Source organism: Mesoplodon bidens (assembly GCF_964165515.1).
Source record: "Mesoplodon bidens genome assembly, chromosome: 9".
In the NCBI taxonomy this organism is placed as follows: domain Eukaryota; kingdom Metazoa; phylum Chordata; class Mammalia; order Artiodactyla; family Ziphiidae; genus Mesoplodon; species Mesoplodon bidens.
In genome coordinates, this window is record NC_138166.1 from 26,380,170 (window position 1) to 26,406,357 (window position 26,188).

Genomic DNA, 26,188 nt, shown 5'->3' on the forward strand with positions numbered 1-26,188 from the left:
CAGGCAACATTTTATTAAACGATGAAACGACAGAAAAATGTTTTCTAAATAACATTTAATTTAGGATAAAAATAAAAGGATAGACTGAGGCTGCTTTATGATAAAAATATTCGTGTTAAGCAATCTAACTGAAAACTTGTAAACTATATCTATGTTAGATTTTGGAAAATGCAAATGACCACATCGTCTAATTAATGAGTGAAAATTATCATTGTATATCTTGAGAATCAAGCTGTAACCTTTTACTGAAAGAAACATCATTTTATGGCCCATAAGACACATGTGTAAAGTTCATTACTTTAAAATACTTTATGATGTAATGAGGTAGATAGAATAGTACCTAGCACAGGAGTTGGCAATTTTTTTTCTCGAAAGAGTCAGAGAGAATATATATATTTTAGGCTCTGTAGACCATACAGTCTCTGTTGTGAATGCAGTTCTGCTATTGTAGTGGGAAAACACCCATGTTCAATATGTAAATTAATAATCCTGGCTGTGTTCTAATGAAACAATGTTCACAGAAACAGGCAGCAGATGGATTTGGCTTGTGGGTCATCCATAGTTTGCTGACCTGACTTTAGCATGTACTGAATCATGTGATGTTTTTATGGCTCTGATTTCAATATAATTTTTCCTGGTGTTTATGAAACACTAATCCTTTTAATCAAAGTGTTTTTTTAAATATAATATTGCCCCAGTCAGTAAAAAATCTTGACTAAGTACTGTTTCTTAAACAAGATATTCCCATAGCAATCCAACTGCCAAAAGGACAATGCAATTGAATATAAAATGAATATAGCTGTGGACATATCTTCCTTTATATTACTCTACCAAAATATCATAATTAACCATAAGTAGAGTTTTTCCTAGACAGTAAAAGAAGAGAAAACTTTCATATCAAATTAAGATATATTTAATATGAGCACATTCATTTTAATTTACTCTGAAATCCTTATTCTTACCTTCTACAAGTTTCCCTGTCTGTTCTGCACTTCCCCCAGGAAGAATGTTGGCGATATAAGCTCCAATTTCTCCGCTATGTCCAGGGATTTCTTTACCACCCACAATTCTAATTCCTAATCCATTACCTGTATTGAAAAATTAGCAAATTATTAGAAATAAGTTAAGAAGAAACAACAGCTATCACAAGTTATAAGGTGCACAAAAAATGGGTTCTGGTATCTAGAAGTTAACTACAATATGAATATTGGAACTGGATACCAATATCAAAAGAACAATATTCTGATTTCAATAATAGTTGATAGGAAAGAGAACTTTCTGAGATCTTGGTCAGATCTATAATGATTAATCTGATATTAACAAATAATTTTTATTTTAGCCATATTCAGTAATATAATAAAGCTCTGTCCATTCTGATCAGATATTTTATAAAAATTTTGAATGAGGATGTTCCCAGTATAAGAAATTCCACAGCATATAATTCATTTATGAAATCAAGGAGCATTTAACTTACTAAAAGATAGTAACAGCTATCATAAATTGAGAAGACGCAATCTAAACATATAAATGAATGCAACTGATAAAGTAAAAACACGGTCATAACTTATGAATTATTATTCACATTTCAGCCTTAACTCATAAACTAATACTGTTTGTGCATTAATATGGCACTTAGTACAGGGACAATAAAAGCATTCTTGATTGATGAGCAACTGAGTAAACTGTTCCTTATTCCACAGAACAGATTTTTCTGTAATTAGCCACATGGAAGCAAGATGGAGAATGATTATTGTGAGAAATCTAACTGAGACAGAAATAAACTGTTGATATTTTATCTTTTTAAAAAATAATCTAAAAATTAGCTAGTGTTTACAGCACCAGATATATTTTTGTTACAAATGTCAAGATTTTAAAATGAAAGCACTAAAAGAAAGCAGAATTCTCCTTTACTGAAGACACAATTATCACTTTAAAATAAACCATTCCATTCAGTGATTGAAGTGCCATTTTCAACTCTTTCAAAATCTCCAAAATTAAAAGCCAGCTCTTTTCCAAATCCTGTTCCCTTCCTACTTAACTCTTCAAAAACCATCCCTGTAGTCAGCATCAACACAGTCCAAACATTCAATAAGTAGTAGCTGAATTATGGAACCCTTCTTCATTTATCTAGTAGGGATATATTTTGGTAAAATACTGTTTCTTATTTCTAGGTGATGTGATACTTCCAAATGAATTTCATCTTTCCTTTTCTTCCTCCCCCCCTCCTTCCCTTCCATCTTTCTATCCTTGTTTTTCTCCTTTTCTCCCTCTCTTTCCCTAGTACCCCCACCTCCATCCTTACCCCCCAGACCTACTTTTACAACAGAGCAAGTGTTCTGAAAAATGATTTAGCCTCAAAACAAAAACAAAAACAAAAACAAAACAAATTAACTGTGTTCTTCTACAAGGGGTTGTCAAGGGTCAGAGTTAAGTAAGATACTAGCTCTCTCTGGCCCCACTTGTGGAGCTTTTCTGTCACAAGTTTCTTGGTTCAGTGTTACTGTTCTTTGTAGAGATTAATTGATGATACAAGCTGAACATAACTGGATGAATGAAGACTATCATCTACTATATGATTTTTAGTTTCAACTAAGCCTGGATAGAGACAGTTGATTTCTTAGACATTAGTCTTTAAAGACTCACCAGGACTGATTGTACAGTAAGACAATAGATAGATACTAATAAAGGGTAGAAGATGAAGAAAAGTTATTAGCCACTCTTCATTCAATTAGGCTAGCCTAGTTTTTTTTTTTTAGTGTACTAAGACACTTTAGAAATTACAAAATGAGGACTTAAAAATAGCTGGTCATATTTAAAGGGTTATCCCATGGAATTTATCCAAAACAATAAAACTAGATTCTTAATATAAGGTTTGGTTTCACTTTCCATGGTTGAATCACTCACAAGTTGTAGTTCATCACTTATTAAAGATTTCATAAAACCCACACAGATACTGAATTTCTAAGTAGTCAGTATAACCATATCAATTTTAAGACATGGTCAGTCTGAGATCCCAAAAAATTATTCATGAGATTTCCTTAGTGTAAAGCCATAGTTTCAAGATCTTGCCTTATATCAAAATCTATCATAATTTATGTTAGACTATAGTGGAGTATATAGAGTGCTTGTGGCATGGGTCCTACTTTTCTTTTTTTTAATTTTTAAATTTTACTTATTTTATTTATTTGGTTTTGCCAGGTCTTAGTTGCGGCAGGCGGGCTCCTTAGTTGCGGCTTGCCAGCTCCTTAGTTGTGGCACATGGGCTCCTTAGCTGCAGCAGGGGGGCTTCTTAGTTGCCGCTCAAGAGCTCCTTAGTTGTGGCTTGCCAGCTCCGTCATTGCAGCTAGTGGGCTCCTTAGTTGCGGCTCGCCAGCTCCTTAGTTGTGGCATGCGAACTCTTAGTTGCGGCATTCATGTGGGATCTAGTTCTCTGAGCAGGGCTCGAACCTTGGCCCCCTGCATTGGGAGCGCAGAGTCTTAACCACTGTGCCACCAGGGAAGTCCCACTTATTTCTTTTTAAGCTTAAACATTAGAATATAAATGTAACTCATAAAAATAATTTCAGCACTATATAATATATGGTGCAACCATATGCTTAGAATCTACAAAGAGAATTGTTATACCTTGTAAAGGTATAGCTAAAAAGTAGAACTTCAAAATCTATTAATTAACATGTGACTATTTTTAAAAATTTGATTATAGTTCCATTCTGCAGATGACATTGTCTTGAGGATTAAGTAGTTGGGTCCTTCGTGTCATTTGATTTTTAGTGACTGAGTACATTCTAAAACCCTGTAGTAAAGGAGGTGTGATAGGAAATTACAATCATATCTATTTTAATAAAGTAGCATGACACAGTATTTAATTTTGTAAAATACAGTTTCATGCTAGTGAATTCAAAACTTTCTAAATATACTTTATAAGCTTCAGTGTCTTTGGTAAAATGGGAGTAATACATAGCCATGAAAATACTATGAGAAATGATATTTGATATACAGTTGACCATTGAACAACATGGGGATTAGGGGTGCTGACCCTCTGTGCAGACAAAAATCCTCATATAACTTATAGCAGCCTTCCGTAGACAAGGTTCGTCTGTATACTCAGTTCCATATCCCTGGATTCAACCAACCATGGATTGGGTAGTACTGCAGTATTTACTATTGAAAAAATCTGCATATAAGTGGACCCATGCAGTTCAAACTCTTGTTGTTCAAGGGTCAACTGTATATAGAAACTACTCAGGCATATAGTAAATTTTCAAAAATTACTTTTCCTATTGTTGACGTTGCTATGGTGGCTCCCACTGTTTTTCACGTAAACAATAAAGTAGCACAGAAATATTAAAAATCTGTGAAAGAAAAAGCAAGGTAGAAAATAACAACCCAGGAAAGATAACATTTTTTGCTTATTTTACAATAGTTGCTTGTATCCTACTTTAGATGTCACAAGTACGAGTTTAATTTACACAATTTCTAAGAATTTAAATCTGGACATTTTGATTTAACGCTTCTATAGTTGTACTTTTTTTTTTTTTTTTTTTTTTTGCGGTACGTGTGCCTCTCACTGTTGTGGCCTCTCCCGTTGCGGAGCACAGGCTCCGGACGCGCAGGCTCAGCGGCCATGGCTCACGGGCCCAGCCGCTCCGTGGCACATGGGATCCTCCCGGACCGGGGCACGAAACCGCGTCCCCTGCAACGGCAGGCGGACTCTCAACCACTGCGCCACCAGGGAAGCCCTATAGTTGTACTTTGATATTTTATGTATTGAATGCAGATAAAATGAACAAAGACACTTCTATAAAGATAAAACACCTCAGCTCAAATCTAAAAAGCAGAATGCCAATAAAAGAGTTGATAAACTCAAGAAGCAACATTAATTTTTAACTGAAATGCTTAAATCTAAATGGTCCTTGATAACTGGTATTTATATTATCAGTTTTCAACCTTTACAAATTTTTATCAGCATAAACTTATTTTCTTCTCTGCTTCTATTCCATCTAGAAACATTGTTAAAATGCTTCCTCAGTTAGATGCCATGAAAATGCACTGGTCTTGCTCTTGAGTTCACAGTATGGCAGAGTAGAGAGGCCAACAGTTAGTATAATGAACATAGGAGCTTTAGGAAAAGAGGTCACAAAAAGTTAGAGTAATTTCACACCATATAAGCATAAATGTGGTTAAGGAAGTCTCATAGGGAAATCTGAATTTCTGAAATCCATTAAAATATATAGAAAATATTTATAAAAAAGGAGAAGTTCGATCATAAAAGTACCAAAATCACTAAGAAAAAGTATTACTGTATCTTGATAACCTTAGGATGAACCTTAGGATTTAAATGCATTAGTGACCTTTTTTTTTCTCTTAGAGTCCATATATATGTGTTAGCATATGGTATTTGTTTTTCTCTCTCTGACTTACCTACTAGGGACAAGATGGGAATAAAGACACAGACCTACTAGAGAATGGACTTGAGGACATGAGGAGGGGGAAGGGTAAGCTGTGACAAAGTGAGAGAGTGGCATGGACATATATACACTACCAAACGTAAAATAGATAGCCAGTGGGAAGCAGCCGCATACCACAGGGAGATCAGCTCCGTGCTTTGTGACCACCTAGAGGGGTGGGATAGGGAGGGTGGGAGGGAGGGAGACACAAGAGGGAAGAGATATGGGAACATATGTATATATATAACTGATTCACTTTGTTATAAAGCAGAAACTAACACATCATTGTAAAGCAATTATACTCCAATAAAGATGTTTGTTAAATAAATAAATAAATAAATAAATAAATAAATAAATAAATAAATAAATAAATAAATGCATTGGTGTTTTCAAGTGTATGTATTTTATAATTATGGGATCAATATACTATTATGTAGTCACTTCTAAAGTTCGGGTCCAAGATGGCAACTGAACTCACCCTGTCTCATGGATACATTGAAATATACAGCTATACATGGAGCAATTCCCACTGGAAAAAATCCAGAAACTAGCTGAGCAACTCCTACACGTGGGGTGAATGAGAAAATACCCACATCAAAACAGGTCCTGGCATACCCTCAACTACTGGGGCTGTTAAGAACAAAGAAGGCAGCTTGTACAATCACAAAGGTTTGATAGACAATCAAGAGTTTGGGCTAGGTGGAATGATAATATTTATCTCCTACACGAGACCACTCCATCAAGATTGGGAGAGGTGGCTGTTTTATCCAGTGTGCAGAAACCAACACAGAGAGTCAAGGAAAATGAAGAAACAGAGGAATATGTTCCAAATAAAGGAACAAGATAAAAGTCTAGAAACAGACCTTAATGAAATAGAGATAGGTTATTTACTTATAAAAAGTTTAAAATAATGGTCATATAGATGCTCACCATCTTTATGGTAGGAGAACAATGCATGAAGAAAGCATAAATTTCAACAAACAAAATATAAGGACATACCAAACAGAAATTACAGAGCTGAAGAATACAGCAACTGAACTGCAAAATTCATAGGCCAGTTCAACAGCAGACTAGAGAAGTGAAAGAAAGGATCAGTGAACTTGACAGGGCAGTGAAATCCATCCAAGTAGAGGAATAAAAAGAAAAAAGCATGAAAAAGAATGAAGGTAGACTAAGGGTCTTAAAGGACACCATCAAAATGAAAAGGCAACCTTTGGAATAGGAGAAAATATTTGCAAATATATTTCTGATAAGGTGTTGATATGAAAGTATATATTAATATATAGAGAATTCATACAACTCAATAACAACAACAAATAAACAGTCTGATTGAAAAAATGGGCAGAAGAAATGTATAGACATTTTTCCAAAGAAGACATACAAATGGCCAACAGGTACACGTAAAGGTGTTCAAAATCACTATCAGGGAAATACAAATCAAAACCACAGTGAGATGTGACTACACACCTGTTAGAATGGCTTTTACCAAGAAAAAACAACAAGCATTGGTGAGGATGTGGAGAAAAGTGAACGCTTGTGCATCGTTAGTGGGAATGTAAATTGGTACAGCCACTATGAAAAACAGTACGGTAGTTTCTCAAAAAATTTAAAAAAGAACTACCAAATGATCCACGTATCCCACTTCTAGGTATATATCTGAAGGAAATGAAAACAGGATACTGAAGAGATATCTGTACTCCCATGTTCACTACAGCAATACTCACAGTAGCCAAGAAATGGAAACAATATAAGTATCCATTGATGGATGATTGGAAAAAGATGTGGTACATATATACAATAGAATACTGTTCAGCCATGCGAAAGGAAATCCTGCCATTTGGGACAACATGCATGGACCTTGAGGGCATTATGCTCAGGGATATAAGCCAGACAGAGAAGGACAAATACTGCACGGTATCACTTATATATGGGGAAAAAAAGTCAAACACATAGGAAGAGAGTGGTTGCCAGAGGTTGGGGATGGGGGAAATAGGGAGAAATTGGTAAAAGCGTATACAGTTTTAGCTATAAGTTGGAAAAGGTCTGACTGGTGACTATAGTTGCTAACACTGTATTTTATTTATTTTTTATTTTTATTTATTTATTTATTTTTTGGCCACACCGTGCAGCACACGGGATCTTAGTTCCCTGACCAGGGATTGAACCCACGCCCCCTGAGTGAAAGCAGGGGGCTTTCTGCCAAGAACGTAGAACTTAGTCTCATACACAATGTATTCATAAATCAAATCACCATGATGTACACTTTAAATATCTTATAATTTTATAAGTCCATTATATCTTGACAAAGCTGAAATAAAAATATTAAAAAATAAGCTGTGCATAAAATAAACATGAGCATACTAAGGAAAAATCTTCACATTTGCATTTAAATTTGCAGTTTAAATCTACTTTAACTTTACATATTTATTAACGTGTTACATTAAAAGCTCTGATATTTTAAAGCCTTACAAAAATGTCATTTCTATTATTAAAATAACATGAAAATATTATGATGTTATAATTAGAGCATTAAGTGTTGACAAAACTAAAATACTTGTCTCATTTCAACACTATCATGTTCTACATCTAAGCATCAAGGAAAAGCAAAATTTTTATCAGTGAACATACTATCTTATGAATAGTAGTCTTTAAATCAATAGAGTTGATTATTCATAATAAAGTTATTAAAGGAAGAAGATACACTGTATAGTTTAGTCATGTCATTAGTTGGGCTGAAGAAGAAGAAAGATTGTCTCTATACATATTAATGCTAATGAAGTACTAAGGATAATGAAAAAGTCTCCAAAGGATAGTTCAATTAAATCTATTTTTATAGTTCTCGTTAATTATATTCCTGCATAAGGCTGTGAAAATTTATTTTTACACTCTTGCACTAATGTTATCAATTATCCAAGTAAATATTTAGGAAAATAAACCAAATTATACTAGAAGTCCATAATCATTTCCTTTGCATGTCTTATCAAATGGTACATTAATTCATTAATACTTGAATATGAAGACCTAAAGAATATTTCACTATTTGTTTTTTAACTTTACTTACTTTTGCTCATTATAAGAAAATCATTTCTACAAATACAACAAAGTATATCGATTGCCTTATTAGCAATCCATACTTGACTGTTTCCAGAAACATCAAAATGGCAACACCACATTCATGCCAAATACAATCCAACTCTAAGTCTGGGTATGCAAATTACAAACTCATCTATTCTCATTAGCTTTTTCTAATCCAGCCAACTGCTGTATAACATCCTTTTTCCTAGTCTTAAACATGTAAACATACATGAAGAATTTGAAGTGAACATCGTATTTCACATTTCCATGAACAAAAGTTCACCACTTGTCTTTTCTATTGTAGTTTGAATAATATTAAGGCAAAAATGTTGCATGGGATTCATAGCATGTATAAAATGCTATTCACACTTACATCATACTGGATGAGATGGGTCCAAATTGGCCTGCCATAAGACTGAAATGGCCATTGGCATGGGAAATAAGGAAGATAAATCATGGATATACATCAAAAGACACTGGTATATTGGATTTGTTGAGCAACACCTTTCAAATGGCAGATGATGTATGTACTGATAAAGTATTTTTACTAAAAGGGCATAGGATTTCCTCTTCCTGAAATGCTTCAGAAATAATTCTCATGAAGAGTAGTTCTCAGGACTTCCACATCATAAATGCACATTTCATTCACACAATAAGATAAGGATTTTTTCTTTATTTTAGCTTATATAAGTCAATTGCAAAGCTACAAGCATAAAGACAAAATCTGAGGGGTTTGCATGATACTCCTATAAAAGGCAATTAAAATAAATGTATTCCCTGGAAACATCATGCTAATTTTCAAGCAATGTTACAAAGCTATAGTAATTGAAACAGTATGGCATTGGCATAAGAACAGACATAAACTAATGGAACAGAAGAGAGAGCCCAGAAATAAACCCAAACATGGTGAATTACAACAAAGGAGCCAAGAATACACAATGGGGAAAGGACAGGCTCTTCAGTGAATGGTGTTGGGGTAGCTGGACAGCTACACACAAAAGAATGAAATTGGACCATTACCTTACACCATACATAAAAATTAACTCAAAATGGATCAGAGAGTTGAATGAAACCATAAAATTCTTGGAAGAAAACTCATGTGGTAAGCTTCTTGATACTGACCTTGGCGATGATTTTTTGGACTGACACCAAAAGCAAAAGGCAACCAAAATCAAAAATAAATAAGTGGGACTACATCAGACTAAAAGGCATCTGTACAACAAAGGAAACCATCAATTAAATGAAAAAGCAACCTACTGAATGGGAGAAAATATTTGCAAATCATATAGTTGATAAGGGATTAATATCCAAAATATATAAAGAATGCATACAACTCAATAACAAAAATAAAAACAATCTGATTGAAAAATGGGCAGAAGACCTGAATAGACATTTTTCCAAAGAGGACATACAGATGGTCAACAGGTACATGAAAAGGTGCTCAAAATCACTAATCATAAGGGAAATGTAAATCACAATGAGATTTCACCTCACACCTGTTACACTGGCTATCATCAAAGACAAGAAATAACAAGTGCTGGTGAGGGCGTGGAGAAAAGGGAACTCTTGTGCACAGTTGGTGGAAATGTAAATTGGTGCAGCCATCATGGAAAACAGTACAGAGGTTCCTCATAAAATTAAAAATTAATAAATTAAACATGATACAGCAACTCCATTTCTGGGTATTTATCTGAAGAAAATGAAAACATTAACTTGAATAGATACATGCACCCCGGTGTTCACTTCAGCATTATTTACAATAGCCAAGATATGGAAGCAAACTATATCTTGTCTATTTATAGATGAATGGATAAAGAATGTGTTATATATACACAATGGAATATTATTTAGTCATAAGAAAGAAGGAAATCTTGCCATTTGCGACAACATGGATGGACCTAGAGGGCACTGTACTAAGTGAAGTAAGTCGGACAGAGAAAGACAAATACTACATAGCATTACTTATATGTGGAATCTTAAAAGAAAACAAACAGAAAACCAAAAAAACAAAACAATCAAACTCAGGGATACAGAGAACAGATGGCAGTTGCCAGAGGCAGGGGGTGGGAGGGCATGCAAAATGAGTGAAGGGGGTTAAAGGTACAAATATGCAGCTATAAAATAAATTAAGTCATTGGGATGTAATGTACAGCGTGGTGACTATATTCATAACACAATATTACGTTTGAAAGTTGCTGAGAGAGTAGATCTTAAAAGTTTTTATCACAAGAAAAAAAATTTGTAACTGCATTTGGTGATGGATGTTAATAGAATCAGCGTGATGATTATTTCCCAATATATACAAATACTGAATCATTATGAGGTATACCTGAAAGTAATATAATATTATGTCAACTATATCTAAATAAAAAATTATTCCATTTAGCAGTACTTAGGGTCCAAAATGAACTGATTCTTTGATATGAAAGTGGATGCTATGAAGTGAGAAAATAGGGTCAATTTATAGATATGGCTTTAATACTGACTTGTTAAGATACTGATCTCATTGATGGCAGGCCAGGACTTGGGGTAGGGTCATCTACTACATGTGCTAAAGAAAAACGTTGTACTGGGAGATGCTTATGTAACCCTATGATGTCACTGGGAAGAAAATAGTTTACACTTATTTTACGGTAAAGCTATGATGTGCTTTCCCAAATGATAGTTTTACTTAAAAGATTGTAGGAAGAAAAATAATATCCTAATTCAAAATAGAGTATTAAGTATTCCTTTTGTATTTCTGAACATAATAGAGATTGTGCAGACATACACTACTGACTCGCAGTGAATTATTTCTGTATAAACCACACCCTTTGAGTCCATGTACCTGTGACTTGTTTCTAACCAATAGGACCTGACAAAGGTGATGTGATAGTCACCACCATGATTATATTATGTCAGATTCCATCGCAGCAGACTAGAATGAATCTTCTGCTAGCCTTGAAAAAGTAAACTGGGATGTGTGAGGGGGACTGAGTGGGCCCCACAGATGCTGAGAGTGGTCCCCAGCTGAGAGCCTGCCAGAAAATGGGGAATTTAGTGCCACAACTTGGAGGAACTGAATTCTGCCAACAACCTCGTGACCCTGGAAGAAGATCCCCAAGCTCTAGAACAAAACACAGACTGGCCAACAAACAGATTGCAGCTTTGTGAGATCCTTACCAGGGCACCCAGTCCATGCTTAATTTCTTGAACCATGAAGACTGTGAGATACTAAATGTGTGCTGTTTTAAGCCATTAAAATTGTGGTAACTTGTTATGCATCAATAGAAAATTAATACAAAGATGAAAGCTGTATTCTGAGTCTTCTCTGCACAGAATATACAGGGACCTTATCTTGGTAGCAAAACCTGTGGAACATTTTATGTTTATAGTAGCTACCACAGTGATTTAGCAGCTACAGAGGGTAGGAGATAAAGGGAAAATAGGCCATGAAGAGATAACGTTTTGCCCTTCATAAATGAAGAGGAAGAGATTTGTGTATCAGTTCTGCAATGGTGGGGTTACGGTATAATATATGTAGCAAGTACATGGCATCTAGGCTGCACTAAATATATAACTGAATGAATTATGAATGGATGAAAATTGAAATGCCTAATTTTCCCCAAGCGGGACTGATGCATCAGTGACCGTGATGTTAAAAATAATAGATTCGTATTGTATTCTGTTCTTAGAAAATGTCTATAGAAGTATATTAACTCAATGAATCTTGAAAGAACAAACAAGAAACCCTCTATTTTACAGAAATAAAGTTTTGTGAGGTTAAGTGCTCAAGACAACACCTAATATATGGCAATGCTAGAGCGGAGCTCAAACTCTTAGTCCAAATAAATAAGTGGCTTAGTGATGAGTCTCCTGTTGGGTTAGGGCCAGGGAACCTGGTTTGGAATCAGAAAGGGTGGGTTTGGGAGCAGCATATCCACCCCTTCCCTTTCTTATTCAGTTGCAGAGGGGAGAGTGATGACAGACATCACAATCAGGCCATTAAAAGGAGAAACTACCAAGATATAAAAAATGTTGGGGAGTCAGTATCTCTCAGTCAGTAATGACAAGAGGAAACATTTCTGGCTTAGGCAGTTTGCAGATTATACTGTACCATTTAATCTGAAGCTGTAACTGATTAGTTGGGACAGATTGTGCTCATTTTATCAATATAATTTCCATTTTTCTATTGATGCATAAATGTCTATGACTTGTTTATATCTTTATCAGACATTACAAAGATGAAAGTGTTACTTTTTAAGTATTACAGATTTTATCATTTTTGTATTTTACCATTTGTGTTAAAAAGATGAATGGCATATACATATCTGTTAAATGAATAAGTAGTTAATACTTACATATCTTAGTATACAAATCTACATAGAAGAAAGTATATACAGGCCTGGTACCATAATAATATTATAATTACCACTATTTGGGGGAGTAGTTGAGAAACTGATTTGGAGAGAAAAGTTCTGAATTTGCTGAGTCACTTTAGGGATACTATAAATAAAATCCAGGTGCCCATATTATTTTTGTGCTACAGGCTAAACCTGTTCTCATCGAAATCAATTTGCTCTTGGTGAAGGAGGTATTCAGTGAAGTTCAACAGCTTCTACTGTCCAGTATATATCAGGGAATATTTTTCACTAAAGAGTTATTTTATAAAATTATTTCGGTTGTATTCGTTACTCTATTTAAAAAACTGTTACTACTATCTGTAATGGAGAAGAAACGTTATACGTTGTTAGGTGACCAGGCTAAGAATAAACATTCCACTGAAATTGTGCTTTAAACAAAAAGTGAGCTGCTTTTATTTATTTTCATCTAGTTTTTTACTACATCAGATTTATTGAACTTTTAGTTGTCAGATGTCTCAAAATATATGACTTTGAACCAATGAATTCTATTTGGTGACTCTACCTTGTGCCAATATTATTTTATATTTAATATATTATTTGTTCCTAATCTCTTTGGTATCATCTTCAGGGATAGAAGGAAAAAGAAAGTAACATTTCTAGAGTTTCTCCTATTTGTCTTATACTATTTTTTGTGTTTTTAAATCATCTCTATAACTTTTCATGTTAGTTACTATCCATACCATTTCAGGACAAAGCAGCTGAGACTAAGGAAGGTTAGAAACCTGCCTAGGTTGGCTAGCAAGTAAAAAAGCTAATATTAGAGCCCATTTTCTTCTTGAGTCCCACGTCCTTGTTCTTTCTATATAACTTTGCTCATCGCTCTAATTGTCAAGAAAATATTCTAGAAGATCAGTATAAATCCTTTCTCCTTCAACTGAATCTCATTTCTTATTACCTACTTTCCATGGCCCATTCATATACATTTTTCATTTATATCCTTATATTTAACATTAGCATCACCAATTTATCCTCCTTAACCTGTAGGTTAAACATCTTGAATGTCTTCACCATGTCCTCACAGAATCAATTATTAATTCCTTTAATTTTGCTTTATTAAGAAAAACAGAAAAATATGTTCATCTATCTCCAGTTAGAAGCATAGCCTATAATGTCACTTCCTTAGCAGGAACACACTTCTACAAGCAATATTTTTCTTGACAGATGTCAGGAAAAGTGATGATGTGAATGAGGAACTAGTCCTAACAGTAGATACTTCCTTTGTCACTAAGGAAATGCACACAAGCTTTCACTAAAATGTACCAGGAAGAAACTGTGATTTTAGAAGAGATTCAGTCCAAATAGTATTTTATTTCTATAGTTGTATAATTTGTTTATTCCTAAAAATAATTTGAGAGGCTTGCAAAAAATTATGTCATACATAATCTGGACTGTTGCTAAGAATGAAAGAGAAAAAGCCATCCTGAATGGGGAGGGAGAAATTTGGGGGTCAAGGCACCTTCGCAGAATCTGCTCAGTTTCCTAGAACTTGCAGCAGTTACGATGGAACACACATGTTCCCAAATGGACTGTGACACTTCTTCGTGTTCCACGAGAAACAGAAAATATGACAAAATTGTTTTAACTTTCTAAGACTTGGCCTTAAAAAAAAAAGTTTTCTCACGAAGTGTTCATGTAAATAACATTGGAGGCATGTTAGTGCATGTCAGGTATAATTTATATCAACTGCATGAAGCAGAGTTCACCACATTTTTGCCTCAGTTCCCTTTTATTTTATATACCACATGTGAGGACAGCAGTGCGTTCTCAAATAAAAGTGATCAAACATTTTTATTTGATCACCTGGTGCACCTTATTTGATTATGGTTAAGCTTCTTTCAGAATTCAGCTTTGAAGCAAACAAGACAAAACCATGCTTCAATGATTTCAATGATACCCATACCACCTATCAAATTAAATTCAGATTCTTTACTTGTCTGGTCCACCATGATCTGGCCCTAACTTTGGTTCCTTTTATGTACTCTGTGTTCTATCAAAACAAAACGGAAAAAAAAAAAAAAAGAAAAACCCAAACAAAAATAATCTGTCTTCCTGCAGTGACAAAGTCATTGAAAAGAAAAAAAAACAGCACTAATTATGGTCTAAGGTCTAAAATTAAGACTCAGTATTATGTGCTGCCTCATGAACTGGTCAAATTAGCAGGGTCTTAAATGGTCTAACCATAAGATCCCCTCCCTACTCTGGTGGATATAAGGACCCCTAGCCAAACAGCCCTCCTTATCAAGGGGATCAAGTACAATTTCTGCTTATCCCTGAGCAGCTGAGCTTCAGTTTCCTCCAAGTCTAGGAAATTATTCAACCAAGTCAATCATATCTTCCTTCAAGAACCAGGGGCAGTCCAACCTTTTGATACTAAAATGTTGGCCTTCCACAGCTGGTTGCTTACTCTTTTCCTAAGTAAAACCCCCATGTGGCCTATATATTTTAAGGAAATAATGAATATCATGGCTGCATTTTTTCACTGTAGTATTGTGGTATTGTTTATAATACTGAAAAGGGGAAGACAATACAAATGTCCAACAATTGAGGAATGGTTGATGTAGATGATTAAATATCTACAAACATGATAAAAACAAGTAACTAAATTTATGTTTATGAAGAACTCTTGACGTAACAGGAAAATGTCTTTGTTAGGCAATTTACACTATATTAAAAATATGTATGTAAACTACTTTACAATATACTCCTAACTTTTACTGTGTGTGTACATGGGTATAAACAAGATAAAAAGGAAAGAGAATATAAATTGTCAAATTACGATGGCTTTTATTTTCATCTTTATATTTTTCACTACTACCATAATTTACTGAGGATTGATCACTCTGTCTATCCATCCATCTGTCCATCCAGCTATCTACACATACATATACCCCCCACACACACTCATTTTACGTATACATACAAAGAAGAGAGTTGAAAATGATATATGCATTTAGCCATTTAGCTACTGGTAGCTGAAAGCCAGATGGGAGGTTTGCCTTTTAGATCTCTAAAAGAGGAAAAAGAAATGAAAATCTTCATGAGAAAATGGGGAAAGATTTGTTCTCTATATCCCATTGATAAAATTCTTTGAGCAAATGAAGATATGCAGTACAAAAATTGTACGTGTACAAACATGTACCCGTGGTTTGTGCCATATTTTAATTTTCATTAGACAGTCTCATGTATTCATTGCTTCCTATGTATTAGCTCCACTTCTTCAAGTGGCTTGCAAATTCTTGGAAGCAGAGTGGTCGCCACAGGCTTTTCCTGTATCTGCCTCATAGCTAGGTTAAGGTTGAATCTATATTCAATATGAACTATTTATTTTTTTTTATAGTGGGCAACTGAAAGATAGGCCTTTGTTTATCGTAACTGTACTTTCTGTAATCCTATATTATTTGAAAAATTTTCAAGTAAATTTAACAGTTAAAAAAGGTGACTAAATTTTTGTTTCAGTATTTTTATTGACTATGGAACATATTCTATGGAACATGGGGGTATTTTTTAAAACTAATTTGCTGATCATATCTTTGAGAAATACTGGGTAAGATATATAGAACTATTCTTACCATCTAGAAGGTTCCATCTAAAGTCTGAATACACATATCTATCTAAGTCACCTCTAAGTTTGTGGATTTTCTCTGTAAACACTCATAAATAAGAAAAAAAAGGAGGAGAATGATATCAGTATTTGGTGGAAATGGTTATACTTTCAAATTATTTCAGAAGCGAATAGAAAATATGCAAGTACAAAGTAAACAGTATAATTATTTTCATATCTTTTTAACATATTTAAGATTTTCATTTGCTTTCTTAGGATTTTGCATACATAATTTCTTTGGTTGCATACTGGGACAATATAATGACTGACCAAACTATGTAAATAAGGCAATTATCACAAATGTAATCATTTCCATTAAAAAATTATTGAAATATAAACCATAGTGAGTATGAGGGTTTATTTGCTGTGTATATATGTATGCATGTATGTAAACTCCCTATCCTCTTCCAAATATGAAAACATAATTCACTCAATGCCTATTCATTTTGCCAGTGTTTGAGATCTCCATTGATTAACAGGAGGAAGTAGAAAGTCTGACTAGCTATTGTTTGCTTTTAAAGCTATTCTTAAACACTTCTGCTCAGATTTTTTTAAATTTTAGGCCAATAAAGCTCCTTCCAGTGATTAGTATTAAATGGGAAGAGAGGAAGAAATTCTATAGCAGATGGTACAGTTCCTGCATTGTTGTCACAACTAGTCACTAATGTTCTTTATGAACAAAGCTGGGATGTCTACTCTCACTACTCTGTTCAGTATTGTACCACACTTTTAGCAATTGCAATAAGGACAAAAATGAAACTTATCCCCATTGGAATGGAACAAGTAAAACTGTCTTTACTTGCAGATAACATAATCTTGCATGTAGAAAATCCTAAGAACTCCACAAAAAAACTATTAGAACTAAAATCACTAGCAAGATTATAAGCCGAAAGGTCAATATACAAAAATCAAATATTTCTATAAAAGGGCAATGAATAGTCCAAAATTGAAATTAAGAAAACAACTGCATTCTCAATAGCATCAAGAAGAATAAAATAATTTGGGAGACATTTAGCAAATGAAGTGCTAGTTTTGTACACTGAAAACTATAAAACTTTACTGAAAAAAATGAAAGGATATCTCAGTAAATGAAGAGGTATTTCATGTTCATGAATTAGAAGATTCAATGTTGGTAAGAGAGCAATTCTCTCCAAATTGATCTATAATTTCAATGCAACCTCTATCATAATCCCAGTAAGTTGATACTAAAAAAATATGGAAGTTAAAAGGATCAAGAATAGCCAAAACTATCTGGAAAAAAAAAAGTTGGAGGACTTCCACTACCAGATTTCAAAACGTAATATAAAGCTATATAGTAAGCAAAAGAGTGTAACAGTTAGGCGTATAGTCAAACAGTACAGAATTGAGAATCTAGAAATAAATTCTTGTATTAATGGTAGATTGATTTTTGACAAAGATACCAAGGCAATTCAATGGGGAACATATTTTTTTTAACAAAAGGTGCTTGTACAATTAGATATCCATTAGTGCTTCAAAAAAATGAACCTGGATCTCATCCTCATACCATACACAAAAACCAGCACAAAATAGGTCATTGACCCGAATGTTTAAAGCTTCTGGTATAAAACACAAGAGAAAATCGTTTTGACCTTGGGATAGTTCTTAATACATTATCAAGAGCAGCATGGTTCACAAACAAACAAAAAAAAACAATAAACTGAGTTCCATTAAAATGTTAAAACTTTTCTTTAAAACACACCTTTAAGAAAATAAAAAGACAACACACAGATTAGAAGGAAATTTATGCATGCCATGTATCTTATAAAAGACACATCCAAATATATAAAGAACTCTCACAACTCAGTATGAGGACAAACAACCCAAATAAATACGGGCAAAATTTCTTAATAAATACTTCACCAAAGAATACGTATGCTTTGCTTATAAACCTGAAAATATGCTCATTATCATAGGTCATGAGGAAAATTCAAGCTAAAAATAACAATGAGATATCATCCACACTCACCCCAAAAGACAGAAATTACCAAGTGTTGACAATGACATGGAGAAAGTGGAATCCTTACACACTGCTGGCGAGAATGCAATATGGTACCTTCATCTTAGAAAACTATTTGGCAGTTTCTTAAATAGTTAAGAAACTTACCATGTAACTCAGCAGTTCCTCTTCTAGGATGCCATACAGAAATATCATATGTCCAAACTAAAACGTGTATGCAAGTATTAAGAAAAGCCAGGCAAAATCCAATGGATAAACAAATATACACAATCTAAACAATGGAATACTTCTTAAGAATAAAAATAGCAAACTTCTGATACATGTTACAAAATGGATAAACCTAAAAAATACGGGAAAGGGAAAGGAGCCAGACACCAAAACTGTAAACTGTGTGATTTAACGTATGTGAAGTGCCCAGAAAGGGTAAACTCAGAGACATAAAGTAAATTTCCTGCCTGTGGCTGGGAGAGGAGTGTTGGAAGTGGCTATTGCTATCAGACCCAAGGGAACTTTTTTGCAATGATTGAAATGTTCTAAAACAAAATTGTGGTGATGGTCACACAACTCCATAAATTTATAAAAGTCATTGATTTGCACACATACAACGTGCATATTTATGATATGTAAAGTTGTTGAAATAATAATTTAAAAAGGGCTATCCACAATGGTATTCCTACCAACTCAGATCCAATGAGATCTGTTATATTTATCTCCTGTTTCTCAAAGCTCATGAAGATGGTGGACTAAAGAGGAATAGAAAATGAGCCGCTATTTCCATAGAAGACACTGCTGTCTTTTGAACCTAAACATTTTTAATGCTCTTCACTACTGCACTTCCTAATTAGTCTTTCTAGCCTTGCAGATGGAACCAGTCTATTGCAGAACTATACATAAGCAAATATCTTTTTTAAAATCAGAAGAATTTCTTTGACTTGTTTCAAACAGCTGTGTTTCTGGAGCCATAAGACGAGTTCTAAATAAAAAAGAGACTCATTTCTTGAGCATTGCATTTTATCTTTTTTTCTGATAATTTCTGTCTAAGAGAAGGGGAAATAACATTTGTTGAGTGTATAGTAACTATAACATTTTGGGCTAGGTGCACTTGCAATTACGTGAGATAGAGAGAGCTGGTCTTATTTTATGGTTGAGCAAACTTATTCTCAAAATTTAAATAAGTGATAGAGCTGGACTCCAACTCAGGTCTTTCTAATTCTAAAACTCATGACCTGTTTTCTTCATTTTGCTGCCTTCTACTTGTTTGAATAAAGATTTTCAAAACCACTGTATAGTTGTTGATCAACACCTATAAGAGTATCTTTGAAGTTTACGGTAAAAAGTTAAGTATCTATTTCCTTAAAATTATGGGCCACTTAATAGAAGACTGTATGCATGTATTTTCCTCTGCATACATCATAAAATACTATAAATAATGGTACATATGTATATGTGTGTACACACTTATACATATATACATACGTCTATGAAAAATAAAGTTTTATAAATTCCCTGGCTTTGTCTCAGTTGTGCCTAAAATTTTACTATAATAATTACTCACATTTAATATTCTCCTACTAAAGTATGAGTAATTTGTAGATCAAGGTCTTTGTTGGATTCATTCTAGTAATACAGCAACCAACACAATGTAAATCACACCATGGGTGTTCTGTCAATAACTATTAATGAATAAAAAAATTTTAATGAATTCAATATAAGTTTAAAGCAGTTATAAAATATACTTTATTTGTGTAAGTTTTTTATAGGAAGAAATAAAAACTTATTTAGAATTTTTTAAACTTTCTCTATAAAGATCCTTAGAGAAGTATTTCTCAAACATTTTGGTTCCAAGGAGCCATTTATATTTTTTAATATTATTAGGGACCTCAAAAAGCTTTTGTTTATATGGGTTATAATTATGTGTATTCTCTGTATTATAAACTAAAACTGAGAATTTAAAGTATTTATTAATGAATTTAAAGTATTAATAAACTCATTCTATGTTAAAATAAATCACATTTTTAATAAAAATATATTTTAAAACCAAAACATTTATGAGAAAGGTGGCACTGTTTTATATTATTGCAAATCTGCTTGATATTAAGTTAAATAGAAGACAGCTGAATTCTCTTATCTGTTATATAGTCTATTGTGATGTCACACATCAATTAATCTCTGAGAAACTCTACTGTATATTCACAGGAAAATAAGAGTGCAAAAGGCAAATGCTACCTTAGTATTACTATGAAAATAATTTTGACCTTGAAAACCCCCTGAAAGAGTCTTGGGTACCATGAAGGTTCCAGGCTCATACTATGACAACCACATAGTAGAAAGAATTATGAAAAAAAACACAACTTTCTAATCCTGTCTGCTATTTTGAAATTACTTTTGCTTCCAATAAATAGAAATATATTTTTTTCCTTTTCTGTGAGGTATGCTGGTTTCATATAATTCTTATAAAATATTTTAATGCTAGACCCATTTAGAATGGTCTATTAAAATACTAAAAAAGATATATTTTATTTCTACTTTCGATGGGTTTATATAACTAAAATGAAAATTTACTAACGACAATTTCCCCCTCTGTTTAGGAGAGCAGAAATACTACATTTTATTCTTCTCTTCTTCCTTGATTACATCCTTATCTTTTTGACAAAGGCAGTTAAATTATTAGCTTAGATAGCTTTTTCACTATTGATGAAGCTATTGGACACTGCTGTTTTTCTCTAAATGTGGGAGACAAACAGGAATTTAATTATTTTTTATTATGAAAAATTTCATACATATAAAAAAGTAGTGACAAGACCGTAATAAACCCCAGTATGGTTGATCTTCCAGCTCCAACAATTAATCAAATCATGGTTAGTTTTGTCCCATCTATTTCTTTACCACTCTCTACACAGATAATTGTGAAGCAAATTCCACACAAGACACTGTTTCCTCTGTAAATATTTTAGTATGCATCTCTAAAAGATATATTCCATTTTTAATGAAAACATTAACATAAAAATGACACTGATAGCTACGAATAACTTTACTGTCACCAAATATTTAGTCACTCAAACTAAGCTTTTGGTAGATCAGCAAATAACAGAGATTAGCCAGTAGTGTAAACGCTCTATGCCAGGGTTTGCCTATTAACCTCAAATTTCTGGAGGCTGTTTGCTAAAAATTGCCATTTCTGGTTCTAGTCTTGCATATACATGCATTTAAATCCCTTTCAGGTACTTAAGACTTATCTGAAGACAATACAAATTGCTTCAAAACGTTTACTTTAGAATGAGATCGTGCTACCGGATACATGGAAAATATATTCAGTAGTAACGCAGGGTAAATACAACAAGGAAAATATTTTTATTATTATTTTAGGCAAATATCAAAATAAAAAGGAGCTTGCAGAGAGATAATATAATACACTAGTAAATTTACCGTTCAAAACTATAATCCTCTTTTCTCATTTTGCAAAATCTATATACAGAGGAAACTGAATTTAGTTTTCAGACTAGAATATTTATAACAAGAAATCAATAGCTCTTATTTCTGTTATTCTTATATTTTAAAATAAGAATTATTTTTTTCTTAATTGTAGTAAAAGAAAACAAATTAAAAAATTTTCCTAATTGTAGTAAAAGAAAAATTAAAATAAGCTGCAAAAGAAAAATGATAAGGTTGAAGGGATAATTACTTTGACATAGTATATTAATAGTAATACAATTAAAAATAGACATATTGATATAGAGTCCTGATGATTTAGTAAAAATACTTTGAAGATTTTTGTTGTACTCCCTGAAAAAAATAATTTTGGTACTGCTAGAAAGTATTATGTTGTTTTGATTTATGAGCTGGAGGGAACTGAAATAGTTTGTAGCAGGTAGTTATTTCTACAAAAAGAGTCCCTGGATTTTAAGGCTCACCCCTGGAATGTTCATCAGTACTTAAAATACAGTCTGTATACAATAAAATCTTGAAAGTTTGAATTATCTATCTCTGGCAGAAGAAAAATTACCCAATCTTAAAAGAAAAACAACAATATTAGGCTCTAAATCGATTCATTCTCTATGAAAATAAAGAGAGGACAATTGCTCAAAGCAAAACCTGTTCCACATCTACATTCTCTAGGGTCTAAAATCTGCAAGGAACAACAGGAAGAACACTGAAGAAATACCTCTTTTTTATTCTCTATCAGTCCTTAAAAAGAAAAACCCTCCAACACATAGGCCATGTTAGATATACCACCTATACATATATCCATATATATTCATGAATATTTTCTGTTGATGTACGTTGTCTATGAAACAAAGAGTGAGAATATAGAGAAATACTTGAGTGAGAATATAGGTAATTTTCATATTTTAAAAATTTATTAACTATGAGAAAATTTATACTTCCATCTCACAAATATGAGGACTTTTTATTTGTAAACTAAATTCAACTTGAGATCTGGATTAGATTCTGAACCAGAAAAAAAAAAATTAGCGGGGATACTCAAAATCTGGATAAGGCTTGTAGATATTTCAGTACTATCATATTAATGTTAATTTCTTGTTTTGATCATTTTTTGTGGTTAGATAGATGTTAACATTAGTGAAACTGGGTAAAGGGTGGGCAAAAGAACTGTGTTATTTTCTGGGAGTCCAAAGTATTTCAAAATAACAAGGTTAAAATTTCTGTCATAAGTTTGGTTTACAGAAGAACACAAACAAATAAAAATCAGCAAAATTGATAATCTTCAAATTGATAAGGTATAGGGGAATCTATTCTTTAGAAAAATTCAAGTTAGTTTTCTACTTTCTGTGCAAGAATGTTTTATGGTCCTATGACCATATTACTGAACAGTGCAATAATTATGGAGCATTGTAATGTCATGCACATTTTTAAAAATGAAGATAACAGAATGATCTAAATATATATGCCATTTAGTAATGTATCATACTAATGATTATGCCATTATTGTCTTTTATATTTAAATGCACAACCTGCTTATTTTTTGAAATTTTCCAATACACAACTTTTGACATAAAAAGTGGTCTTTTCTAAAGTTTAATGAGTCATCTAAACTGAAATTCAAATACATATCTCAGTGCGACATTAATGAAAAGAACTAGATTATTTGATTTCCTTTACCTGAGACTGTGTGATCCTTGGAGTCTCTTGTTATTTTTATTCTTGCATGAGGAAAGATGTAGTGCACAGTTTTCCCGTTCATCTGTATAATCTAAGACGTACATGTGATAAGGTGAAAAAGCAATGTTAAAGAGACTTAAAAGGCAATTTACAGAATTCACTTTTTTTTCAAAGCACATTGATTCAATCAATGAAAATATATTAGAAGACTCTCAAATGATGACAATTTTAAGCATTTAATACTACACAATGACGTTATTGGTTTCCGAGTTTATTATAGTCTTTATGTTTACAACCAGTTTCTCTTGCAAACTGATTTGCTGTGTTTGGAAAATCAACAAGCACATGTAACACCTAAAGGATGCCTGTTACTATGGTAGTGCATAGTAGTGATGACAGTGGATAGAGGAAGTATATGGAAAATTGATATCTGCTGATTTTGTTTTGGACAGCCTAGAAATAGGCACTGTCAATTTTCAGCAATCAAGTGATCCTAAGGGAGAAAAGCCACAGAAGATCCTCATACTCTGCATCTCTATCACTCTACTAGGAAAGCATATTTATGTTATTTTGATTTCATTGTGGAATTTTGCTTCTGCTGAGCACATCTACCAGCAGTTTCAATGTATACCTGATGCTGAGACTAATTCTGTATAAATAAATCAAATCTTTGCTCATTCTAATATTTTCTGAAGCCTTCTTTGTATGCAAAAGTGTTACTTCTCATTTACTTCTGATGTTCCTTCGGGTAGAAGAAACAACACTCAAAGTTCCTGTTACAAGTCTGTGATTTCAATTCTCATTACTGAGACTTGAACATGAGAATACTATAGACTGCATTATTGCTGTTTCCACCTGGAAAAATGAGATTTCTGAAACAAAAGTAAATTAGCAGATCCAAACTTATGCTTTATATTTTATGGAATTTGGCTTTCAAAAGAGATTTGTGAAATAATGAAAGAAATAGTAAAATATTTCTATATCTATATTAATAGGATTTTATTCGGATAGAATCTTGTATTTATCACCTCAGGAGAATTTTTGACTATAATTCAAATGAAATAATAGTAAAGAGACATTCAATACTACCAATTTCAGAATATGTTTAAAAAGTGTTTGGGACTACCAAAACAAAATATGAAACAGAATTTAGAACTAAAGGGATCTACATTTTGTGAAGGAAGATTCCTTGTAATACTCTTGCGATATTAATGTGTCTTTGAAAATCCATCAATAAAAATGCTAGACTTCTGGATTTTAAAAGGAAAATGTACTAAAAAAAATACAAACTTAAATTATTGCCTTTAGCTTTTATTCTCTTCGGCAAAGAATAAGTTTAATCAGGCCTCTGATGGATATAAAACACTCCCCAGTCAACAGCAGAATCCTGTCTAGTCCAAGAATATTATATGAATTCTGCAAAGTAAAGCTAAAGTATTGTTTGCAAGATTGTAAAAACATTATGGTCAGTATAATCAGTCAATCTTGATAATTTATACTGATGCTAATTTTGTATACCACTGAAAACCTTGTATATATTCATAACAAAAGAGTGTGCATTTCCCTCTTTTCTTCCATACTCTTGCCTCCCATTCTGTCTCTTTCTCTTTCTTACTTTCTCTCCTGGCCTCCTTACTTTCCCTCCCTTCATCTTTTCTCCTTCATCTACTTTCCTTCTTCTGCTCCTCCTCTCCTTCCTCCCTCCCCTAATCTGTGTTTAAAGATCTTTATTTTTTACTAAAAATCAAACCATGTGCATTGAAAATCCTACAACTATTAGATATAACTCAACTTTACTTTGTTACTGTAGATAATTCATTAAAATTATGGGTATTATTTCATTTTACTTCAAATGTCTTCTAATTTCACTTGGCCAAAAATAAACTAAGAAAACACAATTTTGCCTTTTGTTATTCTTTCTAATTCTCCAGTCTAGGGAGAAGTTGATATAATCTGATAGTCCCCCTACTGCCTAGTCTAGAAGAGTAATCAGGTTTCCCAAATGTTTCATCAGTTTTATCAACTAGTCCCTACTGCCTTTCAATATGTATCTATGATGATATTAAGTAGAAGGGATGTTAAGCATCTTCATTTCCATGAATATTGCTTTCAGAGCATCTCATAGGATCTCCTGTAATTTCAGCTTCATGAATTCATTTAATCAATTAAAAACATTAAACTGCCTCAATTTTTGATCAATGTGACCAAGAGTCTGAGGAAAGCAGAAGTATCCATCTCCCACATTTGCACTAGCTGGATATTGGCTTTTTTCTAGCCAACGCAGGCAATTGTTGAGAGAGTTCTCTAGCAGATGAAGTCTAAGGGCAGGTGTTGCTTCTGCCAACTAAGAGTAGGAACAAGGCCAGAGGGCGGGACTGATGTTAAGTAGTGCCTCATACCTCTCCCCAAGAGCCAGGTTTCTGATAGCATAGTCTTTTGATGATTCTGCATTGACAGAACTATCGCCTGTATGCCACCCAGAAAAAGGGTTCTTCCTCTTCCCTACCTACAAATATTTCAAGAGAAATTATGTTCGCGAACTGGCCCTTCATACTTATGAAGT

The 26,188-nt window shown here is 33.2% G+C and overlaps 1 protein-coding gene across 1 annotated transcript in view; it reads right to left on the reverse strand.

Moving 5' to 3' along the window:
* PCLO (piccolo presynaptic cytomatrix protein) overlaps window positions 1-26,188 on the reverse strand; it is a 383,857-nt gene that overhangs the window by 129,858 nt on the left and 227,811 nt on the right. Inside the window, exons 9-10 of the mRNA XM_081243593.1 lie at window positions 23,626-23,716; window positions 963-1,088 (exon numbers count right to left, since the gene is read on the reverse strand). Coding sequence (XP_081099719.1) covers window positions 963-1,088; window positions 23,626-23,716 — 217 coding nt within the window. The remainder of the gene's footprint in view (window positions 1-962; window positions 1,089-23,625; window positions 23,717-26,188) is intronic.